Genomic DNA, 9,827 nt, shown 5'->3' on the forward strand with positions numbered 1-9,827 from the left:
TGATCAGGGGGCTGGTGCAACTCACCTACTAGGAAAGTTTAAAACATTTGGGTCTATTTAGTTTAGAAAAAGGTGAAGAAGGGATTATATAGGTTTATAAAGTACACATGGTATGGAGAAACTGATCAGATAATTTTTTCTCCCTCTCTCATAATTCTAGATCCCACAGTCATCCAATGAAGCTGAATGGTGGGAGATTCAAGACAGACAAGGAAGAACTTTGTCACACACTCCCTATGGAATTCACTATTGCAAGATGTGGTGATAAGCGACCAAGTTAGATGTTTTTATAAGGGAATTAGTCACATTCATGGAGGACAGGGTCACATCTGTTGATGACTGTTAGTCATAATGGCTATATACTACCTCCATGATCAATGGCAGCATACCTTGGAATAACAGTTTCTGGCGAACAACAGTGGGAGAGGGCTACTGCCTTCATTTTCTACTTATGGACTTCTCAAAAGCATCTGGTTGTCCACTGTAAGAAACAGGATGCTGAACTAGATAGCCTTTGGTCTGACCCAACAGGGCTCTTCACATATTCTTAGTAAGCTCCTCACATCTGTATGGTTCATGTTTACATCACAATTTAAAAATGGCACTGTTTTTTATGTTTAAGATTCAGTAGTTTGGAGACTGTCACCTTGATCCATGAGTATGCGTGAACACGCCTGGCAGGACATCATATTTTGTAATACTTTGCTTATATGTTGGTAAATATCCTAGTGGTTTTCAGAATTTGTACCTTCAGAGAGCATTTTCCATTCCATGTCAACTTGATTGACATAGATCCAGAGTACACTGCCAATGATTCCAGGACATGTTCTTAGTTCCACACTCAACTCATGCAGGGCAATGTGGCACAACCTGCTAGCATGTTTAGTGGTTAACCAAAATGTTAGAGTCCACCCAGGGATGTCTGTCTTTGGGGGAAGAGCAGTAACTAAGGCCGTAGCTAGACCTAAGGTTTATCCCAGGATCATCCAGGGTTCGTCCCTGCCTGAGAACTGGATCCCCTGTGTGTCACCTGGATGAACAGATTTGACCCCTGGACAATCCAGGGATAAACCTTAGGTCTAGCTATGGCCTCAGATGAACAGGTTTGACCGCAGGACAATCCTGAGATAAACGTTAGGTCTAGCTACAGCCTAAGTGGTAGGGCACATGATGTGTATGCGAGAAGTGTCAGGTTCAATCACTGGCATCTCCAGGTAAAGCTGGAAAGATTCTTGTCTGAAATCCCACAGAGCTGCCAGCAGTCAGTGCAGACAATAGTGAGTTAGATAGATTGATGGTCTGACTTGGTAGAAATCAGTTTCCTATGTTTCTTCTTAATGGCCAGATCTGTTGGGTTTCTATTTACCCATGTGAATAGAGAGCATAGCCTAGAACTGACCCAATTCCACCTTGCAACTGAACATTACAGGGCAAGATGAGTAATGATGGACAATCTCCCTTGTCAGTTGATGAATGATTTTCTCACCAATGAGCCCTGATAAGTATCCACTTCAATTGATGTTCGCACCTCATATCTGAATTTATGACGATCGTAAACATGGAACACATTGGGGCTACCACAATTATATTTTGCAGGGAAGGAAAGACAGACAGACAGAAAAGAGAAAAGGAACAGAGAGAAGAGAAACAGGTAGATATAGATATAATAAAATGAAAATATAAAAAGTAAAAACATTAAAAGTGGGCATCATGTTGCAAACTGCATTAAAAGTGGGTCGTATCTAGAAATGGTTGAAGACCCACTGTATCAGCATTGCCTAATTAATCTGGCAGAAGCCATCCAAATAAACACTAGGAATCTTACCAAGTGCTACAAGATTAATATAATGTCAATTGTTAAGGGTTTCACAAGATCAGCGACTATATTTTTACCCTGTCTTCTGGCAGATTGAAAGATGTTTTCTCTCTCAGTGCAGAGACTCCCTTAAACTAATAGTTAAGAAAGGCTAGTAGCTCTGCAAATGGAATCAGGATTCTCAAGTGTTTCTCATAGTCAGAGCTTTTGTACAGGGCTGCCTTATGCAACAGAATCATCAAGGTTATATAATGCAACTCGTATTACACAGTGGTGGATCTGACTACAAGATAGCAGTTACTCAGATTATCAAGCAGCTACTGACAACACTGTACTATTAATACTACCTCCTCTTTCCCCTTTTCAGTTACCTTCATTTTTTAAAAAAATTAGAACAGACCATTATGATACTGTTGGCAATAATTTACTTCAGCTTTCCCATTGTTCTTCAACAGCATAAACATGGACATATTTTCTACTAAATGAAGGATTTAAAAAGCAATAATAGAATTCCAATTAAAATATTATTTTGTAAATAATTAGATGTGCAGTACAATCCTATGCCTGCTTACCCAGAAGTAAGTCCCACTGTATTCAATGAGGCTTCCTCCCTTGTATAAACCCTTTACCTAAAAAAAAAAAAATGGTATTTTTCTCATGCAATTATATCACACTACTGTATTTCTGAGCAGTCCACACCTCTACCTGGTCATTTGATTAAGCCAGGAAGGGTTGAAGGAGCAGAATGTGTTAAAAATGCTTAAATCACTTTTTGGTTTAGTTTTTAATTTTAAAATGGTGCATATTGAACTATGTTACTGAGGTCAAGGGCATTAGAATAATTTAAGCTGGGTTCATATACATCTCTTTCCTTATTCATACAGATGTGAAACATGAGCCTCTCTTAGAGAACGGAGAAACACTGGAAGAAAAAAGCAAGCCACTACATATTTTCATATTGTAAACGTATTAGTTAAACCGTTTATCTTTTTTTCCACTGATGGTTATTTGCTGAAATCCCAGATACACAATGGAACCTGGCCTCTTTGGGCAACACTGAACAGAACACAATCTTATTAAAATAAGAGGTGAGAGGTGAAAGTCACAAGAAGGAGATAAAGCTAGTTCATCTTTAAGATACCACAAGATTCTTTGTCTTTTTCTAGAAGGGTCACTGTTGAGCCACATAAAGGAATTAAGTAAAAGCCTGTTTTTTAAAACTGCAAGGATGTAAAAAAAACACTAACATGTACAATTGCTCACATTTGGATTGAAGTGAAATGAATTACTCATATAAGTAATGAAAGGGATCATATAAAACTAGCCCTGAAACATGAAGCAATATATATGTTTAATTAAATGTGCAACCACCTCTTCCCAACCTCTAATTCCAAAATGGACAGATATTTACCAGATGTACAATGATTCCCCCCCCCATAAAATACATCAAATACTAGCAGAATTTTGGGGAACTGGACAAGATAGTATTTCAGTGGCACAAATAATTATGGCAAGCACTACAAACCAGTTATTTTCTCTGAATTGCATATTTTATAAGATTAATTTAAAGACAGTATGTATCATTGCCTAAGAAAGGCATAGAGTACCAACTGAAAGCTCAATTTAAATCAATTATGTAAATATATACCAGCTTGTTAATCTAATCACTAAAATAAATTAGTTTACAACTAAATAGAACATTGACAGTATCCATGATATCCTTTATATTACCCTATTTCTTCGATTCTAAGACGCACTTTTTCCCCCATATAAACATCTCTAAAAACAGGGTGCGTCTTAGAATCGTGGGTGTGATTATTATTCTTAGAATCAAAGCTTTTTTTCTGTTGGTGGTACTGAAATTAGTGTGCGTCTTACAATCGAAGAAATACGGTATGTATGTATATATAAAGATAATAGTTTTACCATTTTTAGAAAAGGTTACATAGTGCATTGCACGTATTAATAGACATTAATTATGTGTTTCAAACTACAGTGTATTAGGAACATTAACTAGAAGTAAATCATACAGCACATTGAATGAAAAGTTAATGTAACATTTCATGTTATTTTATTAAAATATAAGTGGATTAAAAGAAATGGCACACATGAATAAATGACAGTATAATCACATACGTATCTACTCATAAGATATGAGTAGGGGCCCTCCTCAATTCAGTGGGATTTACTTCAATGTAAGAGGGGAAAAACATTGTACTCCAACTATCAGTTGCGCTGAGAACTACACTCTGGCCTCTGCCATTGGCCAGGTGACTAAAGGATGCTCAGAGGGCCACATACATCAGCCAGAGAGGGAATAGCTGCAGGAAGCTTCACCATTTCTTGTCAAAAATAACATTGGTCTCCATTTGCCACTTTTCTGGCATTGCAGAAATGAAGAGAGTTGCAACCTGGCCCCATTCGCTGACCAGAGGACTAAGGGCTGTTGTGTGGGTTTCGGGTTTGTGGATCTGTGGATGTTACTACAATTTCATTGTACACCACCTTGATGATCATTCAATCAAAAGGCAGGATATAAATATTCTAAAACAAATAAGGTAGATATAGCATTGCAGCTTAAATGTTGCATGAAGTTTTCAGATGTATAATAGCTCTCTAGGCAATCCTTAAAACTTAAAAGAGCAAATATTTATAATCTGAAAACTAAGCAAACTAAAGATTTAGCTAAGGATATTCTCATCACCCCTTTGCTCGGTGATATTGCTGTTTGGAAAGCAGAAAGATACTAAAGAAAAATTCTGCAACCTGCATAAGTGTATTGCAATCCATCACAGTTTAAAAACACCATCTGAAAGTATGGGTTAGCATTAAAGTAGCTACCAAGTTTAATTAAAGACAAAACAAGTTTTGGTTTGATCTGTGACCACAGAATATTTTTGGGAGAGGAAGGGACACATGGCACATTAAAGTATTGATGCTATTCTTTGGATAGGTTTTACAGTTAGCCAATGCAGATATACCCATTACAACAATTTAAAAGACGTGTTTGTGTGTAGGAATAGATTGACTTTTTAAATTCTTCTCTCTCCACCAAAAACTCCAAAACCAAAGGAATGAACTGAATAGGGTAATTCACTGTTCCTGTCTCAATCTGAAGATATATGTGACTTTGCCTTCAACTCAGTTACTTGGGTGTAAGTCCCTTGAACATATCTGAGTAAATATGAATAGGACTGGGGCTGTGTTTATATGTGGGTGTGTAGGCGTGCGTGCGTGATTTAGATATATAGGTAAAATATGTAAAAGGGGGGTCTCTTTAGTATCCTTAGTTAAGATTGCACAGTCAGAAGGTTATAGGTAACATTGAAATGGGAAAATACCTTAAATATGGGGGACAAGATAAGACACTGTAGATGTATCTGATTTAGGCTGCAGTCCAGATTTGAACTTATGCACATGAAATGTCCCGTTCTCTCTTTCTCAGGCATGTTCTCACAACCTTAGGTGGGGCTAGAGGCTCTCCTTTCAAGCCATGGGCTTCATTTCATAATCTCTAGCATCCACACGGCATGACACTATAGAGAGCACCATGTCAGAGTTTTGTTAGAATGGAACCATGCCAGACTATAAGAACTGCTTTGCTCAATCAGACCAAAGGTCCATCTACACCAGCACGGTGTCTCCAGATACAGTCAGTCAAATGACAACATAATGGGGTTAACCGTCTCCAATTAATTGTTCTCAGCATCTGGTGATACTGCCTCTTAGTCACTCATACAGGTCCTCCATGAATATGTTACGCTTTTCTTTTTACCCATCAGAGGTAGCTGCCATGATGACATCTTGTGGGAAGGAATTGCCTGTGTTATTGTTCTATGAAGAAATATTTTTGCCAGTAAATAATTCCTTGGATAACCCTTACATTCTAGCAGTTTGAGAAAGGGAGAATACTTAGCCTCTCTTCACTTTCTCCAGACCATTTATAATCTTATAAAGCTTTGTTTTGTATGTATCCCACAAAGCCACATAGAATAGGAACACTCCTACTCAGTCTACAGAATATTATAGAAAGTGCAAAGATTTATGGATGAGAACAATCCCCCCTGATCTTCACAGCTACTCCTCACCACCTCCAGAACTCCAAAGGCCAGGAATCCAAAGCCATGTAAACAATCTCCCTACTATGGGCCACAGAAAGTAGCCTGGAGGGTCCTACTACCAGACTATGACAAAGGGTCTTCTATATACCCTCTTTGAGGCTATGGGCAGGGCTCATTTGGGATCCAGAAGTATTTTTATAAGCACTAGTGAAGCAGCATGTGCCCACGTGGGGCATTCCACAATCCCTTGCAATGTTGTAGTAGAGCATTCTGGGGCACAACTGCATATGATCCAAGAGATTCCTCCCAGGATCCTTTGGGCCAGTGCAAGGGATCCTAGGGTACATCTCTTGGATAACGGAACTCAGCTACTTAGCTAAGGCAATTTAGGACAGAAACACACACAACACAAGAGATTTGTAATCGGATATCCGTTTAAAACCAACAAAAAAATTAAAACAGATGCAAAGTGCTCCAAATTTGACTGGATCCTCGGTGCTGACTTGATCAAATTCGGATCCCCTTCCATCTCCTATAAAATTTAGCAGGAACGAATTGGGCATTCCTATCACAGATCTTCTACACTATGTATGGTTTGGCTCTCAGCCATTTGGATAATGCAATGCTGCAAAATGTCTTAGTCCAGACCCCAGTATGGAGGAGATGTATTTGACCCAAGCCTGTGGGCTTTGACCAGGAATATTATTTTCAGTATTTAGGCTCAACCACCCATGGCTAAGGCTAAGCCTAAACCATACAAAGCAGCAGGTAAGTCCATGGGCAGTTGGTCAAATATTAGCCATACGGGGAAGTTCACAGGCCAGAGGGTATTTCAACCAGCCATACTGAAGTCCCACCCAGGACCTCTCACTGGATCACGTCAAGCTGAACTCATGCCCCAGCGAGGCCCCCAAAGCCCAGCCCAGAGCCCCTCAGGAAGGAGGTTTTCCCTTACCTGGCCTTTGACAAGGCTGGCAGCAAACTGGCGCATGACAGCCTCGACGGTGTACGCACTGGACCAGCCTCTGGGCGTGAGCAGCTCCATGCAGATGGCTCCGCCGTCGAGGACGTAGCCGTTCTCTAGGCGTGGGCTGAGCACCCGCATGAAAGGCGGTGCAAAGGGGAAGTTGTCCGGAAAGGTGAGGTTGAGGAGGATGTACTCGGTGTTGGTCTCCTTCATGTCCTGCCACAGCACCGAGTCCTTGTCCACCTGGTGCAGCTTCACGTTCCAGTCGTAGAGGCTCTCGTCCACCAGCTCCACCGAGATGAAGCGGTCACTCAGGCGGGCGATGTCCTGCAGCTCCTTCATCAGCCGTCGGGTGCGCACTTGCGTGCAGTGTGCCTGCCGGCTCACCGGCACCAGCGACGAGGGGACCAAGGCCGAGCTGGAGCGGCTGCCGCTGCTACTGCCCCCCGACGGCTGCTCCTTGGCCGAGCCCGCCTCTTTGCCCTGCTGCTGCTGCTGCTGCTGCTGCGCTTTCTCCTTCGCGCCGTCGAGGCCCGCGTGTTGCTGCTTTGCCAGTTCCAGCACCTTCTTGGGCTTGTTGCGTGCCGGGCTATTGCCTCTGCTGCTGCAGCTCTCTTTGCTGGGGCTCCCACAGCCGCTGGCCGGCGTGCCTTGCGACTGCTGCTGCTGCTGCTTGTTCTTCTGGTTACTTTTGCCCCGCAACGACGAGCCCTGCTGGATGCTGCCGCGGTGGTGGTGGTGGTGGTGGTGATGGTGGTGGTGGTGCTTGGGATCCTCCGTGTCCCTGTTGTGGATTCGGATGAGCCCAATCTTCCGGAGCAGAGTAGCCATTTCCGAACCGCGCCGGAGGTTTGCTGATCTGGGTCGCCAAACGAAGGGAGGGAGCCCCGATCCGCCACCTGTGCGCGCGTGCTACCTAAGCCAGCCACCCGAAGCACCTTCCCCTCGGGCGGAACGAAAAGAGCTGATGGAAGGAGAGGAAAGGCAACGGGGAGCAAAAAGAAATGCCGCGTGGATTACGCTCCTCGCTGGATTGAACCCCCCCCCCCGCAGCCTTCGCTTCTGCCGCTGCTCAAACGCCTCCTTTCACCACAGCCGTGGCTGCTGCTGCTGCTGCTGCTGCTGTTGTTGGCGGCATTGCAGCAGGCGAGCTGCCTCTCCCGGAGTCATCAAAGCTTCACAGTCATGGCCATTTAATCCCACGCTGAAAAGGAGAGGAAACACCACCACCACCACCGCCGCCACTACCACCACCACCACCACCCCTTACCTCCGCCCACTCACGCAGACACGCTGCTGCTGGTGCTGCAGAAGGCCACTTGCGCCCACAATAACCTTCAGTTCTTATTGGCTAAATATATATAAAAAATTAGGTCCCGTCTTGGAGTGGATTTCTTGCTTTGCTTTTTCCTTCTTTTCCCCCCCTGGCAGCGATGTGAAATGATGGATCGCGGGAATTTTTTTTTTTTTTTTAGTGTGTGGTGTGTGTTTTTTTTTAATCTCCCTCGTCTAGGATTTCCTCTGTCTCCTCGGGCTAAATGTCTTCATTCGCAAGCGGCGCTCGCTGGTCCGGGTCCAAGCGCGACGCTCTGGGCTTGCTGCAAGCAGGGATTCCCTTTCTCTCCTTTGCGGTGTCCTTTGTTCCGCAACGCGCTTCTCCAGCCTGGAAAGCCGGCAGACTATTTTGGACCGAAGATATTTACGCACGGGTGCGGGGAGGAACAAAAAAAAAAAAGATGGGGTGGGAGAGAGGAGACCAACGCGCGCGCCCCCTCCCCGCGTCACCGGCAGGCGATCTTCTTTCGCAAGCCGACCGTCCTGACCTTTAGCTCACCTCCTCCTCGGCAGCAGAGTTTTGGGGAGCCCCAGCCGGACGGCGCCTCCTCCTGCCTTGCAGGCTCCCCCGCGCTTCTGCAGCGGATCTGACATTACGCGGAGAGAGGCGGAGGAACAGCTCGATCGGAGCCCGCCTACCGCTCGGTATGCGCAAGAGGAGGCGGCCCTAGGCAAAAGCTCACGTGGTGGCAACCGGGGTCCCTACTGGCTGGACTGGGGGGAGTGGGGTGGGGGGAAATGCTGAAATTAGGTGGGTTTTGAAGGATGCGGGAGAGATGGCTGCTGGCTGCTTCTTTGTAGCACGCACCCCTTCTCCACCTCTGAGCATCACTGCCTCTCCTTTACCATATCCTAGGCCAGAGCAACTACAGGGGCTGTGAACAAGAAACCTGTAACATCCAGCCATCTCCGCGAAGTGGGAAGGAGGGAGAGCGAGAATCTGTAGATTTGAGATATATATGCATGCATGCCTTTCAAACCAAGCTTGACTTAATATATAGATAAACAAGAGCTCTGTGTGTGTGTGTGTGTGTGTGTGTGAGAGAGAGAGAGAGAGAGAGAGAGAGAGAGAGAGAGAGAGAGAATCAGAATAGCAGAGTTGGAAGGGGCTACAAGGCCATCGAGTCCAACCCCCTGCTCAATGCAGGAATCCACCCTAAAGCATCCCTGACAGGTTGCCTCTTGAAGGCCTCTAGTGTGGGAGAGCGCACAACCTCCCTAGGTAACGGATTCCACTGCCGTACTGCTCTAACGGTCAGGAAGTTTTTCCTGATGTCCAGCTGGAATGACAGAGACTGACTGAGTTCGGACAACAGGCAAATCAACAGGAGAGGGGTTGTTAATAGACGCAGAATGGGAAGCAACCATTGATTTGCCTGTCGTCCGAACTCAGCCTCTATGTATAACCCTGGAATTCTACTGAAGTCAGCAGCCAGATCTACACCACGCAGGATATAGCACTATGAAAGTGGTATAAGGTATGTATCATGGGCTCCAACAGTTGTCAGTGCACTTCAATACCACTTTAAGAATGTAAGAAGTGCCCTGCTGGATCAGACCAAGGGGTCCATCTAGTCCAGCACTCTGCTCGTACAGTGGCCATCCAGCCATCGGCCAGGGATGAACAGGCAAGACATGATGCAACAGC

The 9,827-nt window shown here is 44.5% G+C and overlaps 1 protein-coding gene across 3 annotated transcripts in view; it reads right to left on the reverse strand.

Moving 5' to 3' along the window:
• The window catches only part of UBE2QL1 (ubiquitin conjugating enzyme E2 Q family like 1), a 37,443-nt gene extending 28,655 nt beyond the window's left edge, over positions 1–8,788 (reverse strand). Inside the window, exons 1-2 of one of the 3 annotated variants that reach the window (XM_063130199.1) lie at positions 8,679–8,788; positions 6,833–8,523 (exon numbers count right to left, since the gene is read on the reverse strand). In XM_063130199.1, the coding sequence (XP_062986269.1) occupies positions 6,833–7,675 (843 nt within the window). In that variant the 5' untranslated portion in view covers positions 7,676–8,523; positions 8,679–8,788. Of the gene's footprint in view, positions 1–6,832 lie in introns of all 3 variants that reach the window. The other 2 variants (XM_063130198.1, XM_063130200.1) reach the window with 2 other exon arrangements.
• Positions 8,789–9,827: the final 1,039 nt, after the last annotated feature.

This window comes from Elgaria multicarinata, chromosome 7 (genome assembly GCF_023053635.1).
Source record: "Elgaria multicarinata webbii isolate HBS135686 ecotype San Diego chromosome 7, rElgMul1.1.pri, whole genome shotgun sequence".
NCBI lineage: Eukaryota > Metazoa > Chordata > Lepidosauria > Squamata > Anguidae > Elgaria > Elgaria multicarinata.